Source organism: Colius striatus, chromosome 13 (assembly GCF_028858725.1).
Source record: "Colius striatus isolate bColStr4 chromosome 13, bColStr4.1.hap1, whole genome shotgun sequence".
Lineage (NCBI taxonomy): Eukaryota > Metazoa > Chordata > Aves > Coliiformes > Coliidae > Colius > Colius striatus.
The window spans coordinates 10,074,749-10,088,901 of NC_084771.1; the positions used below are offsets into that span (position 1 = coordinate 10,074,749).

Below are 14,153 nucleotides of genomic sequence, written 5' to 3' on the forward strand. Positions count from 1 at the left end.
TGGCAGCTCCCTCCCAGTACCATGAGCTGGGTGAGCCCTCCAGAAATTTTGTCCCACCTCTTCATCAGCTGACTGTCACAATGGTCCAAATAATAACACTTGGTGCTTACACAGCCACTCTGCACAAATACTGCTTCAGAAGTGGTTTTTAGAGGGGAAACAGAGCCTTAGAAAAGTGGCACATCCATAAATCATCCAAATCTTGTGCTTGTTGCACTGGAGTGCTGTGCACCAAAGCTGCATTTTTCTAAAGCCAGTTCACACTCAGTATATCCTCTGTGATGCTGGTGTGGAAATGGAGATCATTTGACAACCTGTCCCCTGGGGCTTTGGGAAGGGGTTGTAATCTAGACAGCTGACCTAATTTCCCATCCTCTTGTGCTAGTTTTCAGGAGTACTCCTGGCCACTAAAACCTGCTGGGGAGAAGTCGTGTGTATGCCATGACTGGAGCAGTGCTGTGAAAGCAACCAGGCAGGAAAAGGCTTTTTGGTGACTGCAGCCTCTACATAAGGAGCCATGCCTGCCTCCTGTCTGCCTCCTGCCTGCTTCCTGCCTGTCAGGATGGGACAGAATGCAGGGAAAACCTGCATCCTTGGGTCTCCGTGACCTGTGTGTAGATTAGCTCATGGTGCCACTGCCTGTTACTATCCACGTCTCCCACACAGTGTGACAGAGTACCTGCCTCAGAAGCATGCTGCCTGCACCGCATGCCTGATCTGCTCCTGCCCCTTGCAGACCTCTTTTGAGAAGTTTTTAAAAAATGAATGCTCTCAGTATATTTTCTGGGGTTTAGTTTACATCTGGTTTGTGTTATTTGCAGTTTTGCTTTATCTGGGCCATTCCTTCCTCACTGCTCTCCCTTCTTTCTTCCCTCTCTATTATCCTTAATAACTGAGATCTGATTGCAGCTAGTGCATGGCTACATGCTGTCATCCCAACAGACCTTGCAGCTGCCAGCTGTCTTAAAACTGTGCTGAGTTTTCCTATAGAAGTCATTTTTTTCTCCCTTCCATCTGCCTGCCTTGTCCCACTGAAGGCTACCAAGTCCTTTCTCAGCCTTCCCAAGTCTGTTCCCAGCTCTAAATTCACTTTTCCATGTTTGGAGAAACTGCAGTGTCCCAGTGCATTTCTAACTCAGACTATACTGAGCCATTAAGACTAACAACATGTATAAACCAGCAGATCAGATGTATCCTGGAGGATACATATGTGAGTTAGTATTTTGGAATAATTCACTGAAAACTGGGGAGGGGGAAATGTGTTTGTTTTCCTGGAGAGGATTGTCCCATCAGCTTTGGCACTCTGAAGGGGCCCAACTGCAGGACACAATAGGACAGGGAGAACAACAAAGCCCAGAGTTGGAGCCAACTGAAAATGTAAAGAAACTAGACAGGCAGAACGGGATTATTCAAAGTGGAATCAGAGCAGAGCATGGGTGTGACTGTATCCCACTGAAAATACTACCGTGATGACTGTAAAACTGAAGAATCTCATTTTAGCAGTGAGCCAAGGGACAGCACATAAAACAGGCAGTGGGGAGAGATAAAGCAGCAAGCGAGCAAGGGAGGGAGCGTGGTTGATGGAGGCACAGGGTGCCCGGCTGGAGGAATGTCATGGCTTCACTTGTGATTGGCTGGGGAATGGAGGAGTCAGTTTTCACGGGGGCTGATCAAAAAGTTCCCTTTTGCTTTCCAAAGTTGCTGTCTGAGCAGAGGAACCGGGAAGAGGAGGCTAGTCGCTCTCACATTCCTCAGAAAAGCGTCTTCAATGAAATGAGAAGGCTTCTCTGCCCAGGGATATACGGCCAAGAACAGCCGCCCAGAAGTTGTTTTCCTTCTTTTCTCCCCCAACTCCTCCTGGAGTTGAACAGCTCTCATTTCTGGCATGCGTCTCATCTCTCAGGATACTATGTCACAGTATTCTACTAACTTTCTCTTGCTCCCCATACCAGAGTATCCTGTGTTAGACTGCGCACCCAACAAAATCATCAAGCTCGTGGTACTTGGTGGCAGCAGCGTTGGCAAGACAGGTAAGTCCACAGGTGTAGTTCCATGCTCTTTCTTGGTCCTGTACTTATGAGCTCACTTGCAGCTCAGATGAACCCTGGGCTGAGAAAACTCTTACCTTTTGCAGCTTGAACATTTCCTGTTACTCACTTTTGGGGTTTGTTTGGGGGTTGGTTTGTTTGTTGGTTTTGCTGTTGGGCTGTGTGAGCAGCCAACATGAGGTGGCAGTTAAGCAGTTAAGAGCAGAGGACACTGTGTTAGGAGCTCTGTGCTCACTAATGATTCCACCTGATCTTGTGGAAATGATTTAATTGTGTCTAAATTTCCACACTCCCCAAGTGGGACTAGTGGTTTCTGTTCTTCTGTTGTAAATGTTTTATGCTCTGCAGACAACTACCAACATAGAAGGTGTGTCTTCCTGTATTATTCTCCAAAGGAGAGGAGAAGAAAAGAGGCTAAAGCGAGTATTATTGCTTTGGAACATATGGTTGATGATTTCAGACAGTATTAAAGCCAGGTCTGTTTTACTACATCTGAGGTTCCACAGGACTCAGTAAAATGTTTGATTGTTTTGGATTTGAAAAAGCCATGTTTTCATGCTGGTTTTAAGCAAGGGTTTTGAAGATAGCTGCACAATCAGTTTCATCTCAGAGTATTAGTGAGGTGACCCAGTAGCCACTGTGAGAAAAATGATTATTTAAAATTACATCTATGATAGAGTTGTTTGCAGAATAAACCCCTTTAACTTGGCTATTAGTTAAGTGGTTTTGGAAATGATTAGGAATCTGCCAAGATGAAAGCACTACAAGAATGTAAGTCACTGTTGCTGGGAAGGGATTGTAAGTGTTAAAAAGTGATCAGGAAAAAGCAAAGTGTTCTAACTCAACAGTTAAGGCAGTACTACAGGTTCAGGTGAATCAGAAGGCCCAGGGTGCTGCAGCCTGACCCCTGTGTGCAGAGCACATGCAGTTTGTTTGCTGGCTGTGATTAGATACCACTAATGGCTTTCATGAGGAGGACTGAGGATTTTGAATGCTGGGAAGAACCATTACATCCGTCAGCCTCACTTCTTATGTGGCACAGAGGTCTTAAATGTGGTAGTGGGATTAGTTTCAGTTTACTGGCTTGCTACTCTTTTTCTACATTATTTCAAACCAAAGGTTAGGTTGTTCTACCTGCAATCACAACAAGCAAACCTCTGGTTCCTCCAGCAAACAGCCACACTGAACCTAAGGAGTAAATTCCAACACAAGTTGTGAAAAACTCTGCATTAAGGATCGCAGCCTGGGCCCCAGATCTTTTTCTGTGAGTGTTGAGTGAAGCATTTGCAGAATAATGTATGAGCTATTCAAAGATTAACTTGGTTTCATATTATACTAACTCTTCCAGTAAGATATTACATGTGTGTTGCAAAGATTGATTTTGGTTCACATGAAGGAGCCACATTTTTTTCATTGTTTTACAGCCCTGGTTGTGCGCTTCCTCACAAAGAGATTTATTGGAGACTATGAAGCCAATACTGGTGAGTCTGCTTGCTTACTGCACTACTGCACATAGTTTGGAAAGAAATCTACTCTATTTTGTGACTGGTGCACATTACAGGAAAGCCAAGCAGTGTCAGATGTCCATAAGGTGCATATTTTCAGTTAATAGCCTCAAGCTATGAAAGCAATAAATCAAAGGCTCATTATTTATGATCCTTTTAGCTGTTTTTTTCCCTCCCTGGCTTGATGGAAAAGGATCAGAGTAAAAGGTTTGCTTGGGGACATACCTATACTGCAATGCAGACTCAAACAACAACTTGCATATTGACTAAACCACGGAAACCCAATGCTGCTCTCTCTGCAACCCCAGGGAAGCCAGAAGAATTCCAAAGGGTGTAAAAAGCAGTTCAGAACTTTTTCTCTGTACTTCCTTTTTTTTTTTTCAGTGGCTTTTATGGCAAGAGAGACTTCCAAATCAAAGTCCTCTTTCCATAAGATAAGCAAAATAACCTTGCAAACTGCTTCTACTGCATTTCTTGTTTAATACTGACACCTTAGAGGATACATTCATGGGAACTGTTTGATTCAGAGCCTCTATTCCAAGAAAGTGACAACTGTATTGGCCAGTGTTGTAGGAAGGTTCTATGTACACCATGCTCATACCTACTAGCACTTTCCACACGTAGGTCACCTCACAGTTTTGGGGTGAATTAGGACAGGATTCAAAGCAGTGATTGTTTCACTTTGGAGATGCATACTGAATTTAGACAGATGGGTTAGGGAAGGAGATGGCAGTACAAGACACCTTTGATCTCTGCCTGTCTGATGAAACACAATCTGAAAGCTCCTCCTTACAGCTCCTTCTCACTGACCCTAAGTAACCCTGATGGTTGGCTGCACTATTTCTCTTTCTTTTCCTTCATTTCTTCTGTGGAAGACCATACATCAAGTTAAACTTCTGAGCTTTGCAATGGATTGCTGCCAGAGAAGTTGCTGAGAACCACATGCTTTTCTCATTAAGCTACCAGCCCAACAGCCATGCTACAGAAGAAATAAATATGCCAGAAATAAGAAACAGGTGGCAGTGTGTGATCATTCAACCGTGCTTCTCCTTCAATTGGGTGTAAGGCAGAGCACAATAAGTGTCTGGAAGTACCTGCTCTTTCTTCTGCGGTGTATTACAGAGTAGGAATAATATGTCTGGCCTTGGTTCAGGGGTGTAGTATCTTCCCATAAAACAGTAACATCTTTTCAGTTTAAAATCTAATCTGCTTTCAAAAGAAAATAATCCCAGAAGGGCTGGATGACCTCCCAGAGCCAGTTTTCAAATGTGATGTGATAATGGTGGAATCAGATGTAGCAAACTTTGCTATACTGCATTTCCTTATATCACAAATGTATCTAAGAGCTCAGACTCTTCCACTGGAATACAAACAACTTTTTCTTTGAACCAAAGATGATTTTCAGAAGTGGTGACATTATTGTCACTAATTGAGCTCCCTGTTAATCTGAATTCCTCACTCCACAAGAGATGGGATTTCTCCACATTTGAGATGAAGTACATTGTTTTAGATGCAGCAGTGATGGTTGCATTTGGATGAGGATGAAAGGCTGGACACAGCAGCTGTGCATATACAATTTCTTCAGCTATCTATGTGACTTGTATTAAGTTCTGAAGAAAAAGGAGATGATGGTATCAATCTCTGAAGCTGTCCTTGTCACAGCCATGGACAGTGTCTGAGATCCACATTGAAGTTTTTATTGTCACTTAAGCTGCACTCCAGTAACAAAATAAAGTTCAAGCCTCAGAACAGTGATGGTTTTATTAGAGCTGGATTAGTCCTAGATGGTTTGAAGTAGCACTTGGCCCTGAATATGTGTCATTTTGATTAAGCAGAAATCAGTTGAGAGTCTAATTCCAACCAAACTCTGACTGCTAAGGTCACACAAATCCCAAAGAGCACCTGGGTTATGCATATAGTCATTTAGTCTGTGTCCAAAACTAGAATACTTTCCTTTTCAAAAAACTTACCCCAAAATGCAATAGGAAACAGCTCACTCTCACAGACAGCACCTAGATGTCTTGGTTTGAGTCTGAAAATACACGTAGTCCACTTTTAAAAAAGTTAACAGCATAGATAGAAAACCTGAGTGGGATTTATGTGCCCACTTTGACTATTTGATTCCATACAAAGTGCCCCCTTACACACATACCCCCCTAGGTGGGCTTTCAAAACATCTGACCACGTAGCAAATACAAACCCACTTGACTTCAGCACACAGCCACCCAACCACTCTGGGGCCATTCACTTTTCTATAAGCAGCTACATACCATAAACCTAAAAAATCTAGATTTTAACAGTTCCATTCTGCTTTTCTGTACTCTTGTTTTCTTTGTTACAGTCCCTGACTCTAATGATCTTATTTTTCTGCCAGGTGCTTTGTACTCAAGAAAGTTCACCATAGATGGGGAACAGATCTCTCTACAGGTGCAGGATACTCCCTTTGTTTCATTGGAGGTAAAACAGCTGCTCAGTACATTGGTACTTTACAACACAGTTGTTGTCTCTTGTTTGTTGCCAGCGCTTCCGTCTGTAAGTAATTCCACTTATCAGCAGAAAAATAGCTGGGCTCAAAGCCAAATGAAGACAAATAGGGTTACCTTAAGCCCCACCAAAACAAGCCCTTGAAGAGGTTTAAGTCAAAATTAAACCAAATCTATTTCAAACACATTACTTAATCTGAAGCCTAAACAGCAGTAAAATCATAATCTGTCTTGCTTCTGCCAACTTCCTGATTGTTTTGTCTCTTGCCATGTGGTTTCTGTCCCTGCATGGAAGAAAACTCACCTGCCTAGAGCTGGCTCAGCCATGACCTTTCTACCAGCTCAGAATCTCTCCTCTAGAAAGGTGTTTCTTTCCAAGGGGACAGGCCTCACAGCAGTTGTCATTTCCAACGAAAGTGCTTTGCAGAGGTTTTCTTAGTTGTTTTTTTTCTTATTATTATTATTTCCTTATTCATTATTTTTAAGGTGTTGGCATTTGTCTACATTTCTCTTTCTAACAGTATTTTACATATTCTAGATTTAATATTTAAATAGAAACCTGTTCCTAGAAATATTTTTTCCAAGCAGGATCTAGGATTAAGATGACTTCTTTTGAAGATCTATTTCACATGCAGAACAAGAGGATGAAAATAATGCCAAAGCAGCAGGAAATGGGATTAAAATTGGTTTTACATGAAGAGTGGAGACATCATGAAAGTAATAATTCCTATAGACTATTTCATGATGAAATTAGGTTTCTTCTTGTCACCATCAAACTTAAACGTCTTGGTTTTGCCTTAACCTCAGTCTAAGCTCAGACTTGGCCAAGAATATGTCTGGATGGGAACACCACTTACTCTCATCCCCTTTCAGGCTAACCCTGGAAAGCTTTATGTACCTTGCTTTGCTGGGACCCATGTGTGCATGAGTTCATTTCTGTGCTGTAGAGCTGCTCCACCCTGAGTTTACAAAACAGGATCAGCAAAGCTCCCACAGCCTCTGTTTCCACTTTCTTTGATGACTGGAAATAAAATTAAGTGGAAAGCTTTGACAAATTTGTACACGCTGCTGCTGCTGGGGATGCACAGAGCAGAGGAGAGGACCCCCCATTTACTCTGGACACTAAAAAGCAAATAAAAGCTGCTATGGAAGTCCTCCAAATATTCAAGTGGGACTTAACAGTACAAAGGCCCTATGCCAGCTTGCTGGGAGAGGACCTGCAAAGAGAAGCTGTGTGTGGTGGGTGATTAAGCACAATTGGGACTGCCTGCTAAACACTTAACAAAGGGAATCCCTTATCCATTCTGTCTCATGGAGAAAGGAGGGAGTGAAATAGTTTGATACATACAGATACATGATTATTTTCTGATGTTCCTGTTTTAATCAAACCTGTGTCCTATAGTTCTGTGACTGCAGCCAGAGCTCCACAAAGTTTAGTTATACCAACAGCTGAGGTTTCTTAGTCAGATATGATTTTAATTTAGTTAGGAAAGAGTTTCACTTTCTCTGTCCCAGTGAAAGGTCTGCACTGTTTCAGCAGTTCCCACAGACACATGTCGTTGCCTGTGCCTCTGCTTGCATCAAATGATGTATCTGAAATAATTTGAAGGGACTGTTCCTGAACAGGACTTATTAAGACTGAGAATAAGTTGGATTTTCTTGTTAAAATCCTTAAGGAGGAGAGTTGCTTGCACTCTGCAGGCTGAGTGCAGTGCTTTGAGAGGAAGTCATGTGAAATCACTCAGGATTCTGGCCACACCGGAAATGTTAATGTTTAGGAGAGAAACAGAAGCAAACAGATAACTGGTTTTGTTAAGTGATTGATTGCTGCTTGGTCTATACATGCCAATGAACCAGTGTTTCAAAATTCACTCTGGAGCAGAGATTTCCATTTTAAAAGTAGCCCATTAGCCTTTGATTTTCCTGAATAAAGCATTCCGTTAGGGATTATCCATCCTTCTCACTGCTGGGTGGGCCTAGCTGAAGTAACTGAGAATTTCTCCTCATTAGGGGTCTCTGAATGTTCATCTTCCTCCAAAACATTTTCCAAGCTTGCCAGAGCAATTAGTTCTTTTTCCCCATAAAAAGGAGTTTTGTGGTGAAATGAGGCTAGCAGGACATGAGGGGTGGCTAATTATCTACACACTGGCTACAACCCAGACACCAACAGTGCAAATTGCCCTTCTTCCCACAGTCTGCCCCGTCCTGGCTCGGAGTTCATACTCATTAACCTTTTAAACAAAGCTGCTAGGAAGGATCCTTCTTTATTCCATGTATAACTCTGCTGGGGTTTTGGGTTTGGGCAGAGAGAGGTGTAATAGGAACATCTGTTAAGCAATGTTACTGTTAACAGGATTTAGCATTACTGTGAACTGGCATGGGCAAAGAACTACTAGGTATGAAGAGACAGTGTCTCCATTGGCAATATTGAATATGTACAAAGGACAGTTAGTTTTCAAAACTCCCTGTCAAATTTTAAGTGTAGTTTTATACTCTGAGCCTTCAGAAATTCTGCTGCCTTCCTCTCACAGAAGGGCCTTGTTGGTAGTCCTTTGTTTTTTACTGTCTGATCTACCATAACAGAACTGATTGGTTTTATTCATTCTTTTCCTGAAGTTAGGCTTTGTAATTCAGATTTAGGTGTCTAAGTAGATGTAATCAGTTTGGGGAGATTGCTGAGCACATGCAAATTCTATTAACATGAATGTGAATGGTAGGTATACACTCTATACATAAATAAATAATGGAACATATGCTCTAGTAGTCTTATTGAAGTTGATTTTTTTCTTGAATAGAATTTAGCAATAGTAATAAAAGTTTGGGCTCCATATTCATGATGTTGAACTCCCCCTAAAGCCTCTAATTCCTGTCAACTTCATCAAGAGCTGAATACTGAATGCACTTAGTGCCTCGTTGGAGAGGAAAGAAATTACAAAGTGTCAGAAAGGCTGTAATAGAGACAGGAACGTCAGTTCTTACAAACCAAACATACCCACAATAACTGCAGCAGGGATCTCCCTATCTGGTTGGGTTACACACCAGCATGGATAACAAAGAGTAGAGGATTAGCTGAAAATAGCTTCAACTTGAAAAGCAAGCTGATCCTTTTTCAAGCCCCACCGTGTTGTATTCAGTTTTATATTCCCAAGGCTGGTGCTTGTTATGGTTGGCTGAGTAGGAGTGGTGATGGTGTGAACAGCAAAACAATATTACAAACACATTGCTGCTCTACAAATGAGCAGTGAAATTTCACCTCATTTCAGTTCCAGTAATTAGTTGTTTGTAGCAAATTGCTTTTTCAAAGTAACTTTACCCTTGACTATGTGGAGACAGTAGAAAACTGTCACACAGTAGAAAAACCTGTCAGGCTTCATCATAGTGAGAACCCCCATCCATGGAGACATTGAATAGAGAATTGGAGAAAGCTCTAAAAAGATACTTTGGGGGAAACCCATGCACTTGCAGTAGTGTGACTAACCTGCTGAATTTTATAATGCTCTTACCATGCCCACCATAATTCTATCCCCAAGAAAAGCACAGGCTCCTGTCACACTGGTTTAGTATGACAGAACACAGAACAAGCTTTTCAAGATCTGTACTTTGGCTGCTCTCCTATTTTCAACCAATTCGCTCTGACCCCTCCCCACTTCACTTCCACAGTACTGCTTACCTGTAACGTGTTACTGACACAGTGGAAGTTTCTCCTGTCCCTGGTGCATTCCCTGGCAGTCAGAGAGCTTTCTGTCTGTACACTGGGAAACGGCTTCACTTTAAAACAAAGCTCCGAGGAGCTAATAGTGCTGTATGACTGTGTGCTCTGTCTGCTCCCTATTCTCAGTTTTCTAATCTCACACCTCTTGGTTTTGGTGGCAGGATGACACTGACAGCATATGCTGCCAAGAGCAGATAAACCGTTCGATCTACTGGGCAGATGGCTTCGTTTTTGTTTACTCCATCACAGACTACGAGAGCTACCGAGTCATCCGGCCCCTGCACCAGCACATCCGCAAGATTCACCCCAATGCCAACATCCCCCTGCTGCTGATGGCAAACAAAGGAGACCTTCTGCGAGCCAGGCAGGTGGCCTCCAAAGAGGGACTCCAACTGGCCAGTGAACTGGGAGGTAGTTACTATGAAGTGTCAGCTCGGGAGAACTGTGAGGGAGTGCATGAAGCCTTCCAGCAGCTCTGCCAGGAGGTCAGCAGGATGATCGGGAGCTGCAATGGTGAGAAACGCCGAGGCCTCCACCTCGTCCGGCCCAAGTCTCCAAACATGCAGGATTTAAAGAGACGTTTGAAACAGGCTCTGACGTCCAAAGGGAAATCTGCCACTACACTTTGATGTAGCCAACAGGAATTGTTTTCCACAGCCCTATAAAAGAAAAAAGGGGAAGAAGATAAGCTGGTAATAAGGGGCAATGCTGAAATTCAGCAGTCAGGTTGTGGGAAGGGCTCTTTCATTTTGCCTTTACATCTTCCTTAAAAGCCCTATGCTCCTTCAGCAAAGGAACAAACAGAATTTGCTTTTGGAGGCAAGAATTTCAATTGTCCCAAATTATTTCCATGTTGAAAGGGACATGATCAAATAGTTTAGGCTTAAAATGTGGATTTTATGAATAAAAATTATTAAATCCTACTTTTAAGAGAAAGTTACCCATCTTAGGGATGGTTGTATTCCCACACATCGGCAGTAAGCTTCAGCAAGACATGAGGAGAGTGACATGAGCTATACAGAGCAAGCAAAGTTTATCAGATTTGCTTAGTCACAAGACTGGAAAATAAAGGCAAAAAGTAAATGAAGAGTATAAATAGTGGAAAAGAGTAATTTAAAGCTTCTACACTGCTGTTTAGAAAGTGTTCTTAGCAACTTGGGAAAAGATCTGTTCATATTCAAGCTTTGGCCCTAAAGTGTTGTTTTAAAGGGAGATTGTTTTATAAAATCACAGTTTTTTCAGGTTATTTTTCTTTCAGCACATAGTGACTGTTTATGAAAGTGTTTTTATGAGTGAAATACATACTTGTAGCAGCATTTTGTAGTCACTTTCTCAGTGGTGTTCTCATTTTCCTGTGGGTTTCCTACATGGCAATATGAGAGAGACAAATAGAGCAGCATGGTTTAAAAGTTGCCAAAAAAATGGACCCTATTAATCAAAAGCAAGGAGGCAACCTACAGGTTTGGGTTTTTTTCCTCCAAACTAGTTACATTTCAAGTGCAAGATGCTGTTCTAAAGAAACAAGACATACATAAATACATAAAGTGCATTTAATTCATTAGATATTTCTTAAGAAGGAAAGGTTTTATGATGCTTGAAATCTCTATCTTTGGGAATGGATCATTTTGTTATTTGCTTTAAGACCAGACTTGGCTCGATACCTCACAACGCATCCAAATCACCAGCCTATCAATACATATTTCCCTGGCAGCATCTCACTGCATTGCGTCTCAGCACATACAAAGGGATTTGAAGCTGTATTTAAAGCTCAATGATTTACACTCAGGAACCCAGAGGGAAAACCTTAGTTTGATGGATCTAGAAAAATACTCCCAGCTGCATTTCCAGCTGGCAATACTGAGCTAAATCAACCTTTTTTTACTTATTATGAGCTGCATAAAATGTAAATTGAGTCTGATGTGTATTTATATATTTCAGGGCTTGAAAATGTATTTAATAATTTTTTCTTGTCCCTGTATGAGACAACTCTAGTCATGATTTTCCCAATCACCTGGATTTGCTTTCTCTACAGCTCACTTTCTGTTTTATTTATTGTTTTGCACAGCTGGTCATCTGAGAATGTCTTGTGTTCTGAATCATTTCAAATTCTTGTATTCCCTTTCCCTAGTAAGGAAAGTTAGATCATCTGAACAGGGACTCAAACATCAGAGGATTTCTACTTTAGCTTATGTTTAATTAACAGTTTTATGTTTGAGCAGTGTCATTATTCCTTGAGGCACTTTGGTATGGAAGTTCAAATTACTAATAGCAGAGCTCAAACATCGAATCTAAAGGTTCAATAACATGAAACAGAGCAAAAAGTTTGTGAGAGACACATAAGTAGAAAATTGTTTATATTGGAAAAATGACCACCAATTTGGAATGGCAACTAAATATTTGACTATCCCAGTAGTGTATAACAAAGACTAAATTTGCTGAAGACAATTTGGTGACATTTGTTCTCATAAGAGCCTAAAAGATGCTCTAGCTCGTAAAGTTGTTTGTAACTTGCTCTTTCAGTTCTTTCCTGTTGGGAAAGAACATTTCAACAAATTTCAACCTCTCAATGTTTTACTTTCAACAGTGATTAATAAAAACATGAAAGGCCTTTCCTGAGTAGTGTGTAAAATACCTACATCTCACATCTTTGAATATTCCTTGCTTATACTAGACCAAATGGATATTCCTTGTCTATACCAAACCAAAAATATACTTTCCCCCACCTTTTTATAACCTAATAAACACTGCTTTGGAAGTGTACACAAGTATTCCTGCATTTCTAGTCCTACATAAGTAAGTATTCCCACATTCCTGTGGCACTCGTGGGAAAAACAACTCCACGCTTTAGCTAAGGCCAAAAAGTATTGAAACACTTAACTCTTCTCCTAAGTACTAACACATGGCAAACATTTATTCTGCTACAGAGACTTGAGTGTTTCATTTGCTCATCGACCAGCAATACAAATCTTGTAATAGGTTTGATACTGGTTTTAAGCCAGGACATACTATCTTACTGAAGACAACAGAGCTCAGCATTTTTATTAGAAAGGCAATACCTAAGCAGCAGAACCACTGTACCACTGAAACTAAGCAAAGCTGAGGGAGGAGCATTGTAGTATGGAAAGCAGAGGAGATTATAGAATTAAGTGTCTCAAAATACTTATGTCAGATATCAAAGATTAGTCATGTAGAACTTGGTCCTGAATTAGAACCTTCAGGCTGTCACAGAAAAATGTGTATTCTACTGAAGGTTTAAAATGAAGCCTCTGGAGAGAAGATACTTGATAGAAAGTCAGGAGAGGAAAGGAAAAAAGAGATTTGAGAGTGGAATTTTGGTTTGGGTTGGGGATATTTTTTTTATATCAAGGCAAATTCTCTCCACAGGTATATTGTTTAAGTCCAGATTAACTCCATTCATATCAATACCAACACGCTGCAGATTCACTTCTAAATTTTTTCCCCACCTCTGTTCCTTCTAGTGAGCAGTTTAAATCTTGTGCACCATCTGTTTTTCAAGATGGTTTACAGCTGGGTTTACTTGGGCACAAAGCAGCTGAGTGATTTGCCTCAAGGTTACACAGCTGAGCAACTACTTGAGAGGAACTCCAAAACTGTGTCCTTTGTAATTAATTCTCAACTCTTTACAACAAGTACCAGACCATACCACCTCCCACAAGGTATGCACAAGACACAGTTGGTTGTATTACAAAAGAATGTAATTAAAAGTTGGGGAAAAATTGCTTAAATGACAAGCTATATTAGGAACTAAGCAAACTATTACTGACGTGCTGGCACCATGCACAGTTATAGTATGCCAAGACTGGCTTAAGGGTTACTGAGGATATCTGTAAATGGTTATTTTCTGCAGCATTTCTGTCACTTGCATTTCTCACAGGTTTCCAGTGTTTCCCCATGGAAATGCAGTGTGGCTTGTGAGATGAGAAAATCAGGCCTTGTTTATAACTTTCCATAGAATCGTTTCAGTTGGAAAAGACCTTTAAGATCATCAAGTCCAATCACTCACCTCACACTGTGACTTGCTTGATGATCTTGGCCAGATCTCTTAGTCTAAGTTACTGTGTCTGCAAGTAGAATGAAAGATGCTGACACCTATTTGCCAGGCACTTCAATATCCACAGGAGAGAATCACCTATGAGGAATAAAGGAATTGCCCACATCTGAATTCAGGTCTTGATTCCAGATTCCTTAAGCTCAGAGATGTTTGGATCCCACCTTTACACTTGAAACATAGGAACAGAATGGAAAATCCAGATCAGGATTTCAAGGAACAGCTCAGAAAGATGTGTTTGTACTCAGGGTACCTGGCTACTCACAGGATTTATATCAGGTGTACAAATGATGAGGAAAGAGAAACTTTCTGAGACATGGAAAGAGACTTTGTCTG

At 41.2% G+C, this 14,153-nt stretch overlaps 1 protein-coding gene and 1 long non-coding RNA gene across 2 annotated transcripts; one reads left to right on the forward strand and one right to left on the reverse strand.

Moving 5' to 3' along the window:
- The first annotated feature begins 1,522 nt into the window (after positions 1-1,522).
- LOC104555602 (ras-like protein family member 11A-like) lies at positions 1,523-12,357 on the forward strand. Its single transcript, XM_010199095.2, has 4 exons — positions 1,523-2,030; positions 3,473-3,529; positions 5,928-6,010; positions 9,910-12,357. Exons 1-4 carry the CDS (start codon positions 1,886-1,888, stop codon positions 10,375-10,377), a joined length of 753 nt encoding a protein of 250 aa, XP_010197397.1. The 5' UTR covers positions 1,523-1,885; the 3' UTR covers positions 10,378-12,357.
- On the reverse strand, positions 5,276-13,861 carry LOC133626587 (uncharacterized). Its single transcript, XR_009819647.1, has 3 exons — positions 13,773-13,861; positions 11,054-11,111; positions 5,276-10,407 (listed from the first exon to the last, which is right to left on the reverse strand). It is a non-coding gene; the product is annotated as an uncharacterized LOC133626587 (long non-coding RNA).
- Positions 13,862-14,153: the final 292 nt, after the last annotated feature.

What these genes read in the sequence shown, in the direction of transcription:
- LOC104555602 (XM_010199095.2), top strand. Translation starts at nt 1,886, where the DNA reads ATGCGTCTCATCTCTCAGGATACTATGTCACAGTATTCTACTAACTTT. An exon ending in AGACTATGAAGCCAATACTG is followed by an intron (nt 3,530 to 5,927) that starts GTGAGTCTGCTT and finishes TTTTTCTGCCAG; the next exon opens with GTGCTTTGTACTCAAGAAAG. An exon ending in CTCCCTTTGTTTCATTGGAG is followed by an intron (nt 6,011 to 9,909) that starts GTAAAACAGCTG and finishes TTTTGGTGGCAG; the next exon opens with GATGACACTGACAGCATATG.